Source organism: Narcine bancroftii, chromosome 4, assembly GCF_036971445.1.
Source record: "Narcine bancroftii isolate sNarBan1 chromosome 4, sNarBan1.hap1, whole genome shotgun sequence".
NCBI classification, from domain to species: Eukaryota; Metazoa; Chordata; class Chondrichthyes; order Torpediniformes; family Narcinidae; genus Narcine; species Narcine bancroftii.
The window spans coordinates 287,491,144-287,511,183 of NC_091472.1; the positions used below are offsets into that span (position 1 = coordinate 287,491,144).

At 41.3% G+C, this 20,040-nt stretch overlaps 1 protein-coding gene across 4 annotated transcripts in view; it reads left to right on the forward strand.

Moving 5' to 3' along the window:
- Positions 1-20,040, forward strand: part of abcb11a (ATP-binding cassette, sub-family B (MDR/TAP), member 11a) — a 90,276-nt gene that overhangs the window by 41,963 nt on the left and 28,273 nt on the right. For 3 of the 4 annotated variants that reach the window (XM_069935305.1, XM_069935307.1, XM_069935308.1), the window contains exons 12-22: positions 3,494-3,607; positions 3,686-3,796; positions 4,946-5,071; positions 6,830-7,033; positions 8,338-8,508; positions 10,730-10,931; positions 11,046-11,121; positions 16,493-16,613; positions 18,517-18,678; positions 18,779-18,883; positions 19,468-19,629. In XM_069935305.1, the coding sequence (XP_069791406.1) occupies positions 3,494-3,607; positions 3,686-3,796; positions 4,946-5,071; positions 6,830-7,033; positions 8,338-8,508; positions 10,730-10,931; positions 11,046-11,121; positions 16,493-16,613; positions 18,517-18,678; positions 18,779-18,883; positions 19,468-19,629 (1,554 nt within the window). The remainder of the gene's footprint in view (positions 1-3,493; positions 3,608-3,685; positions 3,797-4,945; positions 5,072-6,829; positions 7,034-8,337; positions 8,509-10,729; positions 10,932-11,045; positions 11,122-16,492; positions 16,614-18,516; positions 18,679-18,778; positions 18,884-19,467; positions 19,630-20,040) is intronic. The other variant, XM_069935306.1, reaches the window with a different exon arrangement.

Genomic DNA, 20,040 nt, shown 5'->3' on the forward strand with positions numbered 1-20,040 from the left:
ACTCACTAATGGCAGATGACTAAAGGTCTCAATGTCATCCACCCCCCCAGTCAGACTTTTACAAAGTACTGAAACAAAAATAATCAACCTAATGATTCCAGTCCCAATGATTCTTCTGGATCTTCAAGATCAAGAAGACTTTGTGTCAATTCAACTTTCTTCCCATTCTTTGCATGTTTTCCATTCTTCCCATTTCCATCACCATTTACCCTCCTCTCAGGGGTCAGTGATGATGATCATCCATTTCCTTGTAAATTTGGCAATGAATTAGCAAAAATTAATGCATCATGATCATTTTCAAAGAATTGAGATTGAAAGGTCCCATAAAAAACTTTCAAGACGGCCAGATAACGAAAGGCAAATCTATATCCCTTTCGCCACAATACTTCTTTAGCTGAATTAAATTCTCGGCGCCTTCTAATAATTTCTTGACTCAAATCCACATAAAAAATACACCCTGTTGTTCTGGACCATCATTGGAGCTTGATTCTATCATGCTTTCTGCACCACCATTCATAATATAATTTCTCATCCCTGGTATTTCAAACATCGAATTTAAACTGCTCGTGGTGGTTGGCCTGGAAGCGGTTTCTTCCTTAGTGCTCTATGTGCTTGATCTAACTCCAGACCATCTGGAAAAAATTCCTCGCCCAACACCTCAGGAACCCATTTCTTAAAAGATTTTACTGGATCAGAAGCTGCTATATCTTCTGGAAGACCTACTATTTTTACGTTATTTCTTCGACCCTGATTTTCTAATGAATCAATCTTCTTTAATAATTCCTTCTTCTGAATCCCCCAATCGATGAACAAAGTCCTTCAGGTTTTCCATGTTTTCTTTGTTACGCGCCACTTGGTTCTTACATTCAAACAAACTTCTTCAATCTTTTTAATGTCATCTTGTACAGTGTCCACTGATTTTGTACATCTACTAACATCGCTTTTAACTACATTAATATCTTGCTTCATACAAGTCATTTCTTGACATATAGTAGTCATTTTAGTTTTCACTTCCATAAATCTTTGAGTCATCTGAGTAGACATCTGTAATGACATATTTTCCATTTGATAAGCAATCCCTTCCAAAATTGTGAACACAGAATCCAGTACAGGTTCCATCACCTCCCTTTGAGGCCTACCTTCTCTGGTCTCAGTCCCCATTTCTTCCTGTGTAAGTTCCTGTAATGTTGATCTTTCTTCCTCCTCTAACATCATAGGTCCTCTTCCAGTGCAGCTGCGGGTCTGGACGCCCATCGACAGCGTGCCGACCTCGTCAGCCCCCTGTCGTTCAGGTTCCCCCACAGCCCACACCTTGTCCAGTAATTCCTGGACACACGACATTCCTCGCATACCCAGCAAAGTCACCGACGCTACACTGTGCACTCCCATAACCCCAGGCAATATTAGGGGCTCGCAGGTGTGTGTCTTTGCTCGGCCGATCCTCCCGCACCCCCGAACTCACAGGGGCGTGAGTCAGGGCTGGCTGAGCTCGTCACTGAGCTGGTGCCATCTTGCGATTGTGCGATCGGCGCCAGCGTAATACTCAACAGAGCAGGAGTCCTCTGAGGCTTGGGGACTCCAGTTGACGACTCCATGGCTTCAACTTGGTAAGTAGGCCTCCGTTCTTCAACATTTTTGTAAGGTAGTTTCTTTTGCAATTGAGGTTTTGATATTTTTCACATTTGCAGCCATTGCAATCCTCCAATATTCCAAAGTCTATTGGAATATCAACTTTCATTTTTCTTATATAAGGCAAAACTCGTTTATGTTTAATTCGGTTATTCAAACCCTGAACATTAAAAGTTGCAAAATTCAAATTAGACATAACTTAATCTAATAATATATTCCACTACTATAAAATAATGCTCCCCTTCTAATTCCCTTAATATTCTAACCTCCCCCCCCCCCCCACATGTAAATATTCCAAAAAAGGGAAAAAAATCTAACAATCCCCAAAACAAACTACTAAAAAAGTAGTAGCTCCCTAAAAATCTGGGTGTGGTTTTTTATAACCACTTTTACAAATTTTAAATTTGGGTGTTTAGAAGTCTAACTGGGGGAAGGTGGAACAACATGTCTTCCCACTACACCATCTTGCCACGCCCCCCCTCCCTCTGACAAGAACCTTCCTGAGTGGTAACCATTTATTTTTCAAGCACCAAAGCCTGGTGAACTTCATGAATGTTAAATTCTGTGCACAGTATAAGAATTGCCTGCAACCAGTGAACTTGGAGGAGTGAGAAGTGAGATTGGATTGTGAATCAAAGAACTTTTCTGAACTTACACACACATTACAAACACGTGTGCCTAGAATTAGAAGGGGGTTAAGTTAATAGTAATAAGTTAAAGTTTGATCGTGTTTTCATGTTTAAAGATAATTAAAAGGAATTTTTATTTAAGTAACCATTTATCTTGGTGAATTTCTATTGCTGCTGGGTTTTAGGGTCCTCTGGGTTCATAACAATGGTGCTAGCCAAGTTTAAAACCTCTGGAACCATGCCACAAGTCAGAATATTCTCCACAGTGCAGAAATATGCAGGAGTCTTTCGTGACTGTAATGGAAGATTCTAACTGTTTTTTTTTAACTTTTGCAGCCTTTTGCTTCTGCAAGGCTGAGAACCTGCTTGTTTTTTTAAATTTCAGCAGACATAAACTAAATTCCACCGAGGGGCCAGAGATGCTGTTAACTGAAGAAAGGACATCTGTGTACCAAGAACATTTAACCTTCCTGCTTGTTTTGGTCACAGACTGTCAGAGGCCTAGCCTTGATGCAAAATAAACCATTGTATTCAAAGTGATAAGCTGAAAATTATGTTATTTGATAGAAGCCTAGCATGTTAGCTTGCTCGCTTATCTTTCTTGCTGTGCTGGGTTAGCAGTTTTTGGGTAATATAAGCCATGGTCCCGCTGCTGAAGTTTGTGACTCTCCAAGAGGTGGCAACATCTCTCAGCAAGAAGAAGAACTTGTAGAGTTCAGCCAACGTCTGGGTCGGGGGAGGTGGAGAAGCTGCTACCGGCGCCCTGACAACCTACTACAAGTGTGCAGTTGTTGCCTCGCTTCGGCAGTTGGGACCAGTCCAAGCGTTGATAAGTATAGTTGGGAAGGGCTTGCATATTGTAGTTTGAAATCAGCTTTTGAATTTGTAATAAACATTTGTATAATCTGAACTGCTCTCGGTGTGTGGGTGTCTATTTTCTTTCGGTAGCTCAAACACTGTGACCAATCTAAAACGAACAAATTGAGAGGTACAAGTTTACCCAAGACAGTGACATACCAAATCTCTTCAAACTCCTAAGGAAATATAGCCCCTGGCAAGTCTTTGTGATTGTAATGGCCCCAGGATAGATCAACATTAAAGCACTTACGTTGATTCAATGCCTGGGATTCAAAAGATTTTTGTGGTTCTTATTGAAATTAACTTCTCTGTTTCTTAATTGATTGTATGTCAGAATTAGATTTGAAGTAAACTCAAATGATTTTGCTTTGTTTTAGGTGTTCCTGGGGATACTTATAGCGGCTATCAATCTTGGTCAAGCTTCACCTTGTTTGGAAGCTTTTGCCTCTGGCCGTGGTGCTGCTGTGAAAATATTTGAAACTATTGACCGGGTGAGTTAAAGTTTGTTAAAATTCAAGGTGGAGGCATCCACAGGACGATGTAATTAATGTTATAATTCTTCACTTCAGGAACCTGAAATTGATTGCATGTCAGAGGAAGGATACAAATTGCAGAGAGTGAAAGGTGATATTGAATTCCACAATGTGACTTTCAATTATCCCTCCAGGCCAGAAGTAAAGGTACATGACTGCTCATCGAAAAAAGCATTTTGTTTATGTAAATGTAAATGCAAAAATAGTTTTGCAGCAGATTACATCATTTTGTTCATGTTGCTAGATATCTTCTTTGGCTTGGCTTCGCGGACGAAGATTTATGGAGGGGGTAAAAAGTCCACGTCAGCTGCAGGCTCGTTTGTGGCTGACAAGTCCAATGCGGGACAGGCAGACACGATTGCAGCGGTTGCAGGGGAAAATTGGTTGGTTGGGGTTGGGTGTTGGGTTTTTCCTCCTTTGCCTTTTGTCAGTGAGGTGGGCTCTGCGGTCTTCTTCAAAGGAGGTTGCTGCCCGCCAAACTGTGAGGCGCCAAGATGCACGGTTTGAGGCGTTATCAGCCCACTGGTGGTGGTCAATGTGGCAGGCACCAAGAGATTTCTTTAGGCAGTCCTTGTACCTTTTCTTTGGTGCACCTCTGTCACGGTGGCCAGTGGAGAGCTCGCCATATAACACGATCTTGGGAAGGCGATGGTCCTCCATTCTGGAGACGTGACCCATCCAGCGCAGCTGGATCTTCAGCAGCGTGGACTCGAATTGGACTTCCCCCAGGCCATGCACAATGTTACAATTAACCTATTCCTAGATGCTGACATGATTCTCGGTCAAGAAGTCCATTGGAGCACTTGTATTTCTTCTGCTTTGCCCATTTCTATGACAATGTGTGGTGCGCTGTTAGCCAGAATCAGGCACAAGGTAAAGACTGTACAACAGGCTTTAATCCACAAAGACTTCCACAGAGCCAGGCTGGCTGTAGCTGCAGTAACTCTGAGTGAGCTTCAGGAGATTGGGGTAGGCTTATATTCCGGAGGGTGATTGACACCCGGCCGGGTGGGGCTTGATCCCTTCAGGCCGACTGATTGACAGCCAACCAGGTGTTGTCCTGTCGCCTTACACTCCTGCAGGTACAGAGGTTGCCCCCTGCAGTAGGCCGGTGGTGTACCACCACACAATGACACTGTTTTTATCACAATAATTTTATTAAATTACAACTAGAAATATATTAAATAGAGGCATACAATCACTGAAGTTCTGTTTGTTGGAATAACTGTCGTATTTTACTCAAGTATATTTTAAGGTGTCTTTAATGTATCTTTATCCCACATTCACTTTTCCCAGATTCTTGATCGACTTAGCATGGTTATTAAAGCGGGTGAAACAACAGCAATTGTTGGACCAAGTGGATCTGGTAAAAGCACAGCAGTGGAGCTAATTCAGAGATTTTATGATCCTAAACAAGGAATGGTATGTATGCAAATTGCTTTCAAAATTATGAATTTTCAACTTAGTTTCATCTCTTTTTTTGTGAGCTCACATGTATACCAGTGTGGTCCTCAACCTTTTCCTTTCCACTCATATACCACTTTAAGTAATCTCTGTGATTAATAAGGGATTGCTTAAAGTGGTATGTGGTTGGAAAGAAAAAGTATGAAAACCACTGTTTTAATTGTCCCTAATCGGCTCGTTATGTGCATGGTTTCATGACTCCAAAGGAAATGGGCCAATGACAATTTTTCTCAAGCAAAATATTTCAGTAACAATTGGGTCAAGAGCAGTGATTCTCAACCTTCCCTTCCCACTCACATACCAATCACAGAGCACTGATGGCATAGGGATTACTTAAAGTGGTATGTGAGTGGAAAGAAAAAAGGTTGAGCACCACTGATGTATACAAATGATTTGTTATGTACTTTCTTTTCTAAAACTTTCTATGTAATCTTATATGTTAAACTCAATAAAATATTTTAAAAAGAAAACCATGGCTAGAATACCAATGATTATTCAGCTTTGGGTAAAAAGATAAACTTTAAATTTTGATAAGAGACATGGTCACACTTACACTGCATAGTCATCTTGTATTCATGCCAGTAAAATTTAGTAAATCTAATTTTTTTTTAACCTCAGGTTATTTACATTATTGAAGCATTGGGGCATGGATTTAATATTTTGGTTGTTTTCCCACTGAAAATATGTCAATGAGTGAATTCCAGCAGCAAGTAAACCCTATTCCTGGTCCTTATGCATTTAATTTTTTTTTCTCATTATAGGTTAGGGGCCCAAGGACATGATACAAAAATCTAACTATAATTAACTGAGACCAAAACCTGTCTAAAATTAGAACTTGTCTAAGATTAGACCCACTTAGGTCTCAAAGTTTTCAAATTCTTCAATTTTTTAAAATCCTTTAAAGGAAAACAAGGTTAGTTTTTGGATCAAACCAAAGGCCAAGCACAATGGAAAGATTGACCTCAGCCAAATACTGAATCCAAGGTAGCCACCATGAAATATTGAACAACCTCGCCAGAGTATTACCTTGCTTACCTTGAGTCCATGCCAACTGTTGAAATGTAAAAGATCCCTTCCCACCTTTCTGAAAAATTAGAGAAAATTTCCCAGTTATCTCTCTCACATTCACCTCAATAGCAACAACATGATAACAATACTTAATGTCATTAATCTCTGTGCTGGTGAGATCTTGCAGAATACAAATTGCTTTATATGCTCACCTTATTGATAGCAATAACTGTCTTTTAATGTAAACTAATTGGGTTTGAAATCCTGGAGGTAAGCCATAGTGGGGAAATAAAACAAAAGTTATCTGAGGAGAGGAAATTGTTTTTTATTATTTTAGAAACAAAATAGTTTAATTAAGCACCTTCCAGGGTAATTAAATATTTAAAATATTATATACTGTCCATTTGTTGTTCAATTTGCTAGATATCTCTCAAAAAAATAATTTCAGTAATTCATAAGTTGCAAATGAAATAATATCTTCACTGCAATAAGTTAACATTTGTAACATTAAATACTTTTTGATTTGTTAAAAGTTTTTATGTACTGGATTCAAGAAGAAGAAAAAAGAGCGGACTGAAGGAGCTTGGGGAAGTCAGGCAGCATCGATGGGGCTCACATCGTTTTCCTCCACAGATCCCCGAGTTCTTCCAGCAATTTGCTTGTGATTCTGACTTACTGTTTGTTGTTAAGTTTCCCTTGTTCTTGCAGGTCACTCTGGATGGCCATGATATCCGCTCTCTAAATATTCAGTGGCTGCGTTCTCTGATTGGAATTGTTGAACAGGAACCTGTCTTGTTTGCCACTACCATCGAGGAGAATATTCGTTATGGTCGTGATGGTTTGACGAGGGATGAAATTATTAGAGCAGCCAGGGAGGCCAATGCATATAATTTCATTATGGATCTGCCGGAGGTACCATTTGTCATTTTGTACCGCGATTAAACTAGGTATTATTTCTGCAGCAATGATACCTCTATAGAACAGTCTCAAAGACCAAGGCCTGATGACTCAATCCTTCTGCGTGAACAAGTGCTGATATCAAATGCCCTAATATGCTTTGCCAGTGTAGAATTAAAGTTGAACAGGATATGTGCAGATGCTGGGAATGAGCGTGAAATACAAATAAGTGCTGGAGAAACTTAGCATCCATAGGAATTAAAGGGTAACCAATGTTTTGGAGATGAGCCCTTCATCAAGGTATGAGCAAAAGTAGGCAGGCACCTGAATAAAAAGGTGGGATGAGGGGGAAAGAGAAAAGAAGAAAGAGGAGGTAGAGGAACACAGACTGAGTCATAGGTGGATAGAGGTGGTAGAGTTCGTTAGAAGGTACCATACATGAAATTCTTTAACTTTTTTCTACCGTAAGGCAGACAGAGAGTCACCACTTTGTCCTGCACCCCTCACAGAAACCGACATCACCTGGTGTTCCTAAACAGTCTCCTCCGCCCCCCCCCCCCTCCCCCAAGTACTGACCAGTCCTGTGCCTGCTTAGCTTCTGAGATCAGAAAATCCCAGGCATATTCAGGCTATTGGTGCTTTAGAAGGTGCTGTGAAGAATTCAGGCTATTAAGTGCTGTAGTAGAAGAGGGAAAAATAAAGCTGAGAAGTGGTAGAGGGAGGGGATAGCTCTCTGATGGGAGAGGTAAGGAAAGAGAGTGGAGAGCTGGAGGAAAGGAGATAAAAGGTGATAGGGGAGGGGGCTTAAAAGAAATTAGATGAGTCAGTGTTAATGCCGTCTGGTTGGAGGGGGCCCTGACAGAATACAAGGTGGTGTTCCTCCATTTTGCACGTTCCTTCAATAGTCTGACCAGAACTGCACACAATAGTCCAAATTTGGTCTTGCCAACATCTTACACAGTTGTAACCTGATGTTCTGCCTCCTGTTCTCAATGGCCTAATCAAGGAAGCAAAGCATGCCAAACACCTTCTTTGCCAAACCACCCAATTTGTGTCACTACTTCCATGGAATGGTATAGCTACCCAATGTCCCTTGGTTCGACGGTTCTTTCCAGGGTTCTAACATTTTCCTTGCAAGCCCTGCCCTGGGTTAAGCTGATAAGGTGCAACACCTTGCTCTTGTCCAAGTTAAATTCCATCTACCGTTCTATGGTACAGTTTCCTGGTTCTTCTACATCCTATTGTAATCCTTTGCTTGGCTGTTCTCCCTAACAATATAAATGACCCCATATTTTCTCATTTGTATTTAATTTTTTTAGAAATTTGACACCCTTGTAGGACAAGGAGGAGGGCAAATGAGTGGAGGACAAAAACAACGTATTGCCATTGCTCGAGCTCTTGTGAGAAATCCCAAAATTTTGTTAATGGATATGGCAACATCAGCGCTGGACAATGAAAGTGAGGCTGTAGTCCAACAGGCACTTGACAAGGTTTGTTTTATGCAAAAAGTTTATTAATCAGATGATATCACAAAGACAGATTGATGTTTCCTTCAGCATGACCACTTCCCTGTGTTCTCCATTCTTGTGACTCTAGTGTGGGTAGGGCATTGGCTGATTGGCAGGAAGCAGAGGGTTGGAATACAAGGATCACATTCCCATTGTCTGCCTGTTGCTTGTGGTGTTCCACAGGGGGGAGGGGGATTGTTGGTGTTGGGATCGCTTCTTTTTATGCTGTCTATTAATGATTTGGTTTATGAAATGAATGGCTTTGTGGCCAAGTTTGTAGATGATATGAAGATGGGTGGAGGAGCAGATAGTTTAGAAGAAACACAAAAGCTTCAGATGGACAGACAGATTAGAAGAATGGGGAGAGAAGTGGCAAATAAATTATAACGTTGCAAAGTGTACAGCCATGCACTTTAGTAGAAAAAATAAATGGGAAGACTAATTTTTAAATGGGGAGCAAATTGAAAATACCCAGATGCAAAGGGACATGTGTGTTCCTGTGCAGGATAGCCTAAAGGTAAATTTTTAGGTTGAGACGGTGGTGAAGAAGGCAAATGCAATTGTGGCATTCATTTCAAGAGGAATAGAATAGAAGAGTAGGGATGTGATGGTGAGGCTTTAAAAAGCACTGGTGAGACCTCACTTGGAATATTGTGAGCAGTTTTGGACTCCTCATTTAAGAAAGGATGTGCTGATATTAGAGAGGGTAGAAAGAAGGTTCTCAAGGATGATTCCAGGAAAGAAAGGGTTAGCATACAAAGAGTGTTTGACTTCTCCTAGCCTGTATTCATTGGAATTTAGGAGAATGGGGGGGGGGGGGGGGCGAATGGGATCTAATTGAAATATTTTGAAATTAGACAGAGTAGATGTAGAAAGGTTGTTACCCTTGGAGGGAGAGTTTAGGACAAGAGGGCACAACCTCAAGATTGTCGGGCATCCACTTAGAACAGAGATGTGGAGGAATTTCTTCAGCCAGAGGGTGGTAAATCTTTGGAATTTGTTGCCACAGGTGGTTGTGGAGGCCAGGCTATTGTGTGTATTTAAGGCAGAGATTAGTAGGTTTTTAATTTAGCCAGGGTTTCTAAGGTTATATGGAGAAGGCCAGGCAGTTAGGCTGTGGGAAAATGGATCAGTTCATGATTGAATGGCAGGGCACACTCGATGGACTGAATGCTCTATTTTTGCTCCAGTGTCTGAAGGTCTTTAGTGCATTCTGACCCAGTCCTTCCATCTACACCCAATTCATTTTTTTTTAGGATTGAGTCCACAACCTTCTTGGCATTGTGTCCTAGCTTTCACATCCTAAACCCATCTGTCTCATTGCACATTCATGGAGCCCATTGCTTTGACCAACATTGGTTTCCTTTGTCCATTTCTTCACCTCGTATCCTTGCCTCTTTAAATCTTTGAGAAGAGCAGCATGTCATAATGAGGCTGAAAGCCCTCGACAACAAATTTTTGCAAAAGGTTTGCCTCCTGTAAAGAAATTGGAGATTATGAAGACAATGTCAGGATGAACACGTAATTTCAAGTGCTGCACCACGAGGGAATTTGCAAAAAGATTAAATGAACTTGTATTGAATTTGACATTCTTAATTGCTTAAAGCTGCTGGCACATTGTGTTCATTCAAATGACCTAAAATTATTTTCCCGTTGATTTTCGTTTGTGCTTAGCATCTGATGACACTCATGTCAGTGCCCAATAATAGTTGCCCAGCCTTAATGGATTCCAGTTGCCCTTGAATTGCTTTTCCAAGGACACAATGTCCTGGTGTAACCTTTCAACATGTACTGACTGCACCAAGATCAGCAGGGAAATAGTCCAAATACGAATGCAGAAAATTAACTTTCAATGATATGTGGCACTTCATGGCTTTGTCTCTTTGAAGTAGACTTCGAAGATGACAGGAAATCACAAAAATAGGTTACATCTAAAAGACAATAGGCGATAGGAAACATTGAAGGTGGTTTTTGTGACCCTCAGCTCATGTTCTATAAAATAGACCCAAAAGTGTTCAGGAAACAAAATCTTTATTGTCCAGTGTAATTGGGGTTGCTGTTATTGTGCTATTCTTGTAACTTATGGAGTTGAAACTCGCTATCAATTGTCATTTGCCCAAATATAGTAAATTAAGTAAATAATTACACGTGAAAACAAACAGCAAAATATGTGAAAAACAAAAACAAACAATTTTGTTTGAAGGTTCGTTTGGGTCGAACCACAATCTCCATTGCTCATCGACTGTCCACAATAAGAAATGTTGATGTGATCATTGGCTTTGAACACGGAAGAGCAGTAGAAAGAGGAAAACACGCAGAGTTGCTTGAGCGAAAAGGGATTTATTTCACTTTAGTAACCCTGCAAACCCAGGGCGATCAAGCGCTCAATGAGAAAGCTCGACAAAGTAAGCGATTTTTGACAGTTTTTGAATATTTTATTCCTAACAAAACTTCGATTTTTTTTTGTACTGTGGTACAGATATATTGCTCACTCACCATTTTTAATTACTTAATGACAGCAAATTCTGTAACAGAGGAAGGAACCGGTGAAAAGCAGCAATTAATCAGAAGTGGAAGCCACCGTATGAGTTTACGGTAGGAAGCAAACATCGTACAACAGAAACCTTAGACCAGGATTTCTCCTTCTTATCAAATTAATGCATTGTAAAAGGCTGCAGCTGTCTACAAACATGACTAGAAAATATTCTCTATTGCCATGAGATGACAGAAATATTGGTTGTGCTGTGGATAGCAAGGAAACTTGTCTTAAGCTTCAGTAATTGGAAATTGGTTTGTGCTTTGGGCGATAGAATGCATCAATTGCAAGGTAAGGAATTTTGGGGTAAATAATAGGGTTAGGACATATACAGTGAATGATCAGGTACTTGAGAATGTCGATGAATGGAGTGTCCTTTGGGGTCATGCCCATAGTTCCCTGAAAGAGACAACACAGATTAATAGAGTGATGCAGAAACTATCTGCCATGCTTGCCTTCACAGGTTGGGGCATAGATCATTAATGTTGGAACACGATGCTGTAACCGTACTGGTTAGGATGCATTTTGAATGCCATTCTGGTTGCCACACTATAGGATCAATGTGATTGTGGAAGAGTGCAGAGGAGGTCCTCCAGGATGTTGCTTGAATTGGAGTTTAGTTATGGGGAAAGATTGGAGAGGTGGGGACATTTTCCTGGAGTGAAGGAGGCCAAGGTGTGACCAAATAGAAGTGTGTAAGATTCTGAGAGGCACAGGTAGGGTAGATGAACAAAATCTCTTTCTCATGGAAGGGGTATAAAAAAAAATAAGGTGAAAGGAAAGAATTTTAAAGGGGATTTGAGAACCAAATTTTATGATCTGAGATAAGAGAGTTGATATTTGAAGAGAAGGTGGTGGAATAGATACAAATGCCAGATTAAGAGGAATTTAGACAGAAATTTTAAAAGGCAACACAAGGTATTTCATCCTATTTTGGAAAATTGCGTATTAGTGGGTATGGTCAAAAGTAGGCATGAAGGTAATAGGCTGAAGAACGCTTTCCTATGCTCTTCAATTCTGTAACTAACCATCATATCCTCTTATACGGTAGCCTAATCTCTAGATTCATTCCTAGCTCAGTACAAGCTAGCTTTGGCTTCAAAATAATTCATTATAATGCACAAATAAATGAATATGAAAGGTGTTGCTTGAATTGTTTTCCTATTTTCTTATTCAGCATTTTCTATTGCAACATTATAATATTAACTATTAGGGAAAACAATGTTCAATATGAATTTAGCAAAGAGTCAGTTGTCCAATCCAGTGACAAACATAGATTTTCCTCTTCCAGTTCTGTTGGAATGTTGGAACCAGCAGTGCCTTCCCTTTTGCTGTGTATTGTGTTCTGATGGTAGATAGCAAATAGAAAATAAAGAGCAGCCCTGAATTCTGTGACACTTGCTTGAGACAGAAACACTGGGATGTAGTGGTGTATCTATGTAAAATAGCACCTATGGCAAACACTGAAATTACACTCTCCCCCCCAACCCCACCCCCATTTTTTAAAAAAAGAAAAATCACACAAAGTTGACATTTGGGTGTTATTCGTGCACAATTGAGCTGGTGATAACCGCTACCCCAGTGTTTCTCAACCTTTTTCTTTCCACTCACATACCACTTTAAGTAATCCCTATGACATCAGTGCTCTGTGAATAGTAAGGGATTGCTTAAGGTGGTATGTGAGTGGGAAGGTTGAGAATCACTGCTCTAGACCAATTGTTAATGAAATATTTTGCTTGAGAAAAATTGTCATTGACCCATTTCTTTTGGAGTTATGAAACCATGCACATAACCAGTCAATTAGGGATGATTAAAACAATGGTTTTCAAACATTTTTTCTTTCCACCCACATAACACCTTAAGCAATCCCTTACTAATCACAGAGCACCGATGGGATAGGGAATACTTAAAGTGGTATGTGAGTGGAAAGAAAGGTTGAGAACCACTACACTACACCAACTGTGCCATCCAATATATCCATGTAAATTTCACACATTGCATTTTAATTTATTAGAAGTGAATCAGTGGATTAATCCCACCCGGGCTCCTAAGCTGAGCTTCAGTAAGAGAAAAGTCCCCCTTCTTCTTCCTCCTCCCCTCCTCTTGCCTCCCCCTCTTCTCGCCTTCCACCCCTCTCGCCTTCCACCCCTCTCGCCTTCCACCCCTCTCGCCTTCCACCCCTCTCGCCTTCCACCCCTCTCGCCTTCCACCCCTCTCGCCTTCCACCCCTCTCGCCTTCCACCCCTCTCGCCTTCCACCCCTCTCGCCTTCCCCCCCTCTCGCCTTCCCCCCCTCTCGCCTTCCCCCCCTCTCGCCTTCCCCCCCTCTCGCCTTCCACCCCCTCGCCTTCCACCCCTCTCGCCTTCCACCCCTCTCGCCTTCCACCCCTCTCGCCTTCCACCCCTCTCGCCTTCCACCCCTCTCGCCTTCCACCCCTCTCGCCTTCCACCCCTCTCGCCTTCCCCCCCTCTCGCCTTCCCCCCCTCTCGCCTTCCCCCCCTCTCGCCTTCCACCCCTCTCGCCTTCCCCCCCTCTCGCCTTCCCCCCCTCTCGCCTTCCCCCCCTCGCCTTCCACCCCTCTCCCCCCTCTTCTCGCCTCCCCCCTCTTCTCGCCTTCCCCCCTCTTCTCGCCTTCCCCCCTCTTCTCGCCTTCCCCCCTCTTCTCGCCTTCCCCCCTCTTCTCGCCTTCCCCCCTCTTCTCGCCTTCCCCCCTCTTCTCGCCTTCCCCCCTCTTCTCGCCTTCCCCCCTCTTCTCGCCTTCCCCCCTCCTCCCGCCCTTCCCCCTCCTCCCGCCCTTCCCCCTCCTCCCGCCCTTCCCCCTCCTCCCGCCCTCCCCCTCCTCCCGCCCTCCCCCTCCTCTCGCCCTCCCCCTCCTCTCGCCCTCCCCCTCCACTCACCCTTCCCCCTCCTCCCCCCCTCACTGTGAAATATAAAGTATTCACAATCACTACTCTGGAGACAAAGTCTTGGAGAACAGGTTCACCTTATTTCGAGTCTGCAGAGTCGGATGCCCTGGTCTGGAGACACACCGGAGGTTCAGAATCATCACTCTTTTGTACAGTCCCGGGCTCAATATCACCCCACCTTCATTTACCTTCTTCCAATCAGAACCTTAGTACATTACAACATTCTTCTTCTCCCTTCCATCAGTCCAAGTATCACTCAGTTCCTCCTTCTTCATACACCGCATGTTATGTTAATTAGTTCATTCCCTCCTTAGGGGCGTCTAAGTTAATAATCATGTCTCTATTAAGCAAGCGCGGTACTAGCTATAAACGACTTAGGTCACTGTACCAGCCTGAACCAGATCCTTGCATCCTTGGGGCTCCTGATAAGAAGGGGCCCACTAGCCAGTACTGCCTACTCTCAAGCTTTTATCTACATACTTTGCATTCCATTACTTTTCACAGAATGGTGCCAGTTTAATCACTTTCAAGCATTTTTCACATCGCCTTCACCCCTCCTCTTGCCTCCCCCTCCCCACTAACAGAACTCTTGATTGCAAACCACGCCAAATCACGTTGAAATTTATTATTTCCTGTCCCCTAGACGTGGATGCTCCAGGTTCCAGCCTGTGTTGAAGTGACCCAAGCCTTGTGTTTATTACCCCAGCTTCCGCAGGTGGACCCACAGCTTCAGTGTTCCTGATAACCGGGTCGGTCAACTCAGAATGTCCCAGGTCAACATCTTATCAGGCCACTTTGGCTTTCAGGGCTGCTCAGGCACCTTATGACAGCCAGAGGGGTATTCTGGTGAGCTCTGACAGCACTACACTCCTGGCTGGGATAAAATACATGCACACATAAACACACCAAACTGGGTACCCGGTACATTCAATAATCAAGGTAAATCAAATCAATACCTGCCAAGCCACCCCTTGACTCAGGCATATGGCTCTTTGCTACTACGAGGAACTAGGGACACTAATTAAATGATCTCAATCCTTTAACATTACAGTACACATTTTAGTACAATCGAAAACATACAAACAATTTCTTCAGTGGCGAACGCCTTTCCACAGTGAAGCAATGTGGTCCCAATCGCAAAGAGAGTGATTCCAGCATATGTGGTGCTCTTTATAGTTCTGGAGGGCTGTGGGATCCAGCCCAGGTTGTTAACAGGAGACCAATGGCTCAGTGCCAACAAGGTTAAACTAATTACAAAAGCTAATGGTCCGACGCCAAGTACAGGCGGGCTAGGTAATTTATAGGAAGCCAATGGCTCAATGTCAGCAAGGTTAGACCAATTACAAAGGCCAATGGCCCAAGGCCAAGAACAAAGGAATTTAAATTGACCAATGCAAGCTGTGCACTTAATGGGTGGGGCGGGAACAAACATTGATTGGCAGTGCTAGGTAGTGCTGTCATGACCCTTCACTACTTTACAATACAGAGGTGAAATAGTAATTCAATTCTTCAGATTATATTACCCTTTTCAGTCACACCCCAATACACTTATAATTTACATTTTAAAGATATTACACAGTACTCTGTCAATGTCACAAAGATTATACTCTGTATTTCCCTGGCACTGGCAGTGGCAGAGCTGTTCCAGCTGAGTGGGGGATTATGGTAGGGAAGAAGGCCATTTTGCTCATTGATCCTGCATTGAGCCATTGCCGCCCGAGGTGCCAGAATGGCCCTGAAATGGCTGCAAACTCCGAAGTGGCCTGATGAGATGCCGCCCCAGAGCAGCCAGGTGAGGTGCCAGAGTGGCGCTCTGGGGCACTCAAGTGGGATGGAGAAACTGTGCTGGACGAGGGACTCTGATATTGGGCGGGCAAATGACGCCCAGGGCATGTGTCCTAGCTACCATATCCGTAGATAGGCCTATGCTGAGGTGGGACCTTAGACCTCTGAGTTATCCCCAATGGTTTACTCATTGATGATCACAGTTTCTCCTAAGGCAGTTTGTTAATTTCTAATGTTTGGACTATTTCTGTTCCTTTACGGAACAATCTCCACACTGCCCTTCCTTGTGTATTCAGGGTCACACAAAATGTAATCCCTCCTGTACTATTGCTTCTGTCCAGACTAGACAGTTTGGTTAATAAAGCATTATTTCAGGGACTGATGTCTCATTTGGATATTTCTTTTTGCATCCTAAAATCTCCAGGCATTACAAGAATACATAGACCAGTGTAGCCATCACCTAAAGGCTGCAAACGCCTCGAGAATAATTTTACCCAGAAAGGCATTTTGGTTAATCCTGGTGCTTGTACAAACATATAATGTTTTTTTTTGGTTTTCATGATTATCAGCTTAATTTAATTAAATTTTGTCATTTTAACTATGTTTCAATTATGATAAAGGGCAAGAGCAAAAATGAACAAATCTTTTTACTATTTTATCACTTTCAATGCATCCATAACTTTACAACGCATCTTGAAAAATAAGTATTTTGTAAATGGATGTACACGTGTATTTGCAGGTCCTCAATCCGTCAACGATCTAGATCTCAGATATCAAATGTACTTTCTGATGTGTCTATACCTGGAGATGTTGCTTCCGTTATCCGACGTCACTCCAGATATCCTGAGGATGAAGACAAGGTTAGATGTTCAAAAATTAGAAGCATTATTATGTGTATAAAGAAATCTGGAAATTTGTTGAATAAAGTGAATAACAAAATATAGGAGTGGTGTCTCTTGGGAGAGAGTTCTGCTGGTAATGAGTCATGTTCACAGTTCATAGCAGAAATGTAATCCATTTCTTTCCGTATACATTCTTGATTGTTCTCCTTAGGTTTTTGCGAAAGAAAAATGTGTAGTACATTACCACCCTCCTCAAAACTTTCATTTCTAAATTGCAGTCATTGAAAAAAGTGCTACTACTACCTTTTTTTCTCTATTATAATGGTATTTTACTGAAAGACACGTGGTAAAATTTATTCAGACTGCAGAATGAACCATGCTTTCCCATTAGATACTCATGTTTATAATTAAATTCTAACAATATTTCGTGCAGGCGGTCTGCTTTTTTCTAAAATTAGAATTTTAACTGGTACCTTGTATTCAATATTTTGGAGCGAAATACCATGACTATTCAACAAAAGGTGGTAAACATTCTTTATATCATAAGGATATCTTAGAAGAAATATCAGATCTATCAAAACTGGGTTGGAAATTGGTAACAAATTGCTAAGGTATAATTATGTCATTGGACTAGATAGAATTCGCTCTGTATCCTGAAGGAAATGATTAATTATATAGTTAAGGCTTTAATTAATATTTCCATTATGTCATTAAAGCAAAAGCAGACATTTCCTCATCAAGTTGAAGATTTAAAATGTAACTTGTGGTCTTCAGACCTAGTAATTGCAGAGCTGGAAACATTGGTAGATCAGGTTGTAGTTCCGAAGGGCTTGGAAATGGGACAACAATAGAATTCCGATAGCAATTCCGAGGAAGCACTGTTTCCAAAATGTGTCATTTTACTTTCAAGGTCTGTGGTCAGAAGAAAAGACTGTTTTTAATTTCTTCGAGAATCCTTCTCTGGACTATAATAGAATGCTGTTTTGGTTTCCTTTCTTCAACTTTCTCTCCTGGCACACTTCCAGTACACTTCAGTGGTCCTTCTCCTGCCCTCCTTTTATTTGCAGGTCCAACCAATGGAAATGGTCTGCCTTCTTTTTCCCACAACCTAATATGTGAAGGGAGACAGATTGAGGAGGACAGCTGAGGGAATGAGTGCATTATTCCAAACGTGGGCAAAAGTGACATGAGACTGACAAACCAGGACATCAATGCAGCTCCTGACACCATTGAGTCTTTCCAATCTTTCTATTCCTCATGGGAATTCAATTGTACATTTTTTTTTTAAATTGACAACCAGAACCTTATAGAAAAACAGAAAATGCTGGGAAAGTTTCAGCATGGCAGGCAGCATTGTGGAAAGAGAAAGATTTAATATTTCAGGTTGAGGACTTCATCAGAACCTGGAAAGTGAGAAAACAAGTTAGTTTAAAATAGCAATGAGGGTGGGCCATAGACTGGGCTTTCACCATGGCAACCCTGGCAGCTGCTGTCTTCATTTGAAATTGTTCTAATATATAACACATTCTCTTTTGAGCCCCTGTTGCTCTAGTTTTCAAAGTTGAAGCAATTTTCACTGCTTTATGAATTCTTAAGAAAAATGTAAAAATGCATTACATCATACATGGAATCCTGCTGAGTCAAGTTTTCTGGCCATCAAGTTTAATCAATTTATTTCAACTGCCCTTCATTTATAATTGAAGGGCAGCAAAGAAGTAATATATTCAGATGAGATTTGATTGAATTTACAGCTGCATTCAGCTCTTTTGTGTTTTTTTATGGCTGGCACAGAACTCCTTTTATTCAATCACATCATAAAATTTCATTGTATTTTCCCAATATCAGTCATCTCATAAATTGTCCACTAAATCATTCTAAGCTAATTTAATTATTGCCTAAAAGAGATTTATTTTATCCAAAGGTTCAAGAGGAAGAGGAAGAAAGCATAGAGCCCGCACCAGTAACTCGAATTTTAAAATATAATGTTGCTGAATGGCCATACATGTTATTTGGCTCATTTGGTGCTGCTGTTAATGGTGGAGTTAATCCAATGTACGCACTGCTGTTCAGTCAGATTCTTGGGGTAAGAAACTTTTCCCCACCCACCCCCCCTTCTCCCATACAATTGATGCAATAAGGATCATTCATATTTAAAGTTACATTTCTTCTTTTAATTACTCTAGACATTTTCCTTGCAAAATGAAGAACAAAAAATAAATGAAATCAATTCCATATGTTTGTTTTTTGTCATTGTTGGACTTATATCGTTCCTTACACAGTTTTTGCAGGTAAAGTGTGTTATATCACAGCAAAATATTTATTCCTGTTTCTGCTTGATAGTTTATTTTATTCTAATTCACATTTAGTACTCTGTGACCTCACGGCTCAGATGTAACATAAGTTAGGTATAAGAAAATGTTCTCTCTCCTCCAGCTGAAGAAAGGTTCATATCTTCAATATCTAAGGAGCATGTGCAAATGCATGAGATCATCGTTGGTCACAGCAACATTCCTGTGGACCCTCCGAGGGGGGGAAAAAGGACAATTTTCATTGAATTTTACCACAATGCTCTCAACTTTCCTATGAGATTATGACATAATATGGCATTACATTTAATTTTATTATACATTTTTTCTTGAGTGAATTGACACTGTGAATCTATCCTTTTATATTTATTATCTCTAGTTCTTTCCTGGCATATTGTAATCATTTATACTTTTATAGTTGGTGTATCTTGTGTACCTGCTTAGCTGCAGTGAGTAGGGACTTCGGCAAGTAGGAATAATGTACTTGGGTAATGACAAAACAGATCATTATTTCCATCATCTGTGCAATCATACTTAATATCCACTTTTATTTTTCCTTTTACAAGGGTTACTTTTTCGCCAAATCTGGTGAATTGCTGACACGAAGATTGAGGAAATTAGGTTTCCAGGCCATGTTAGAACAAGAGATTGGCTGGTTTGATGATCGGAAGAACAGTCCCGGGTCGTTAACAACACGGCTTGCCACAGATGCATCACAGGTTCAAGGGGTAAGCTAAGGTCATTAATGTCAAGATGATAAAGTAATAGCGAATGGGATTATTCATTAACTGTATCTTGAAGCTGTTTCTAAGTACAATTACTTTATATATTCAAGTATGAAACTTGAATATATAATGATGAGTTTATTCAATTAAAATGATGATAACTCTGTGGAAGCAGAATAAATGCTGGAGGACAGAAAATTGATGGCTGCCCTTTATTTATTCTTGTGGGCATGAGGCCAGATATACACTGGGGCTAAGGCCGGAGTTTTTTTGCAACCCCACTGGTGCCATAGAAGGGAAATATGAAAATGTTTAGAGCCTGTGAAAGTTAATGAATCACTGATGCAGTGAGTCCAGCCTGATCAGGGAAACATGGGCACAGTGCTGGAGAGTCAAGATTGCTACCAGGATATT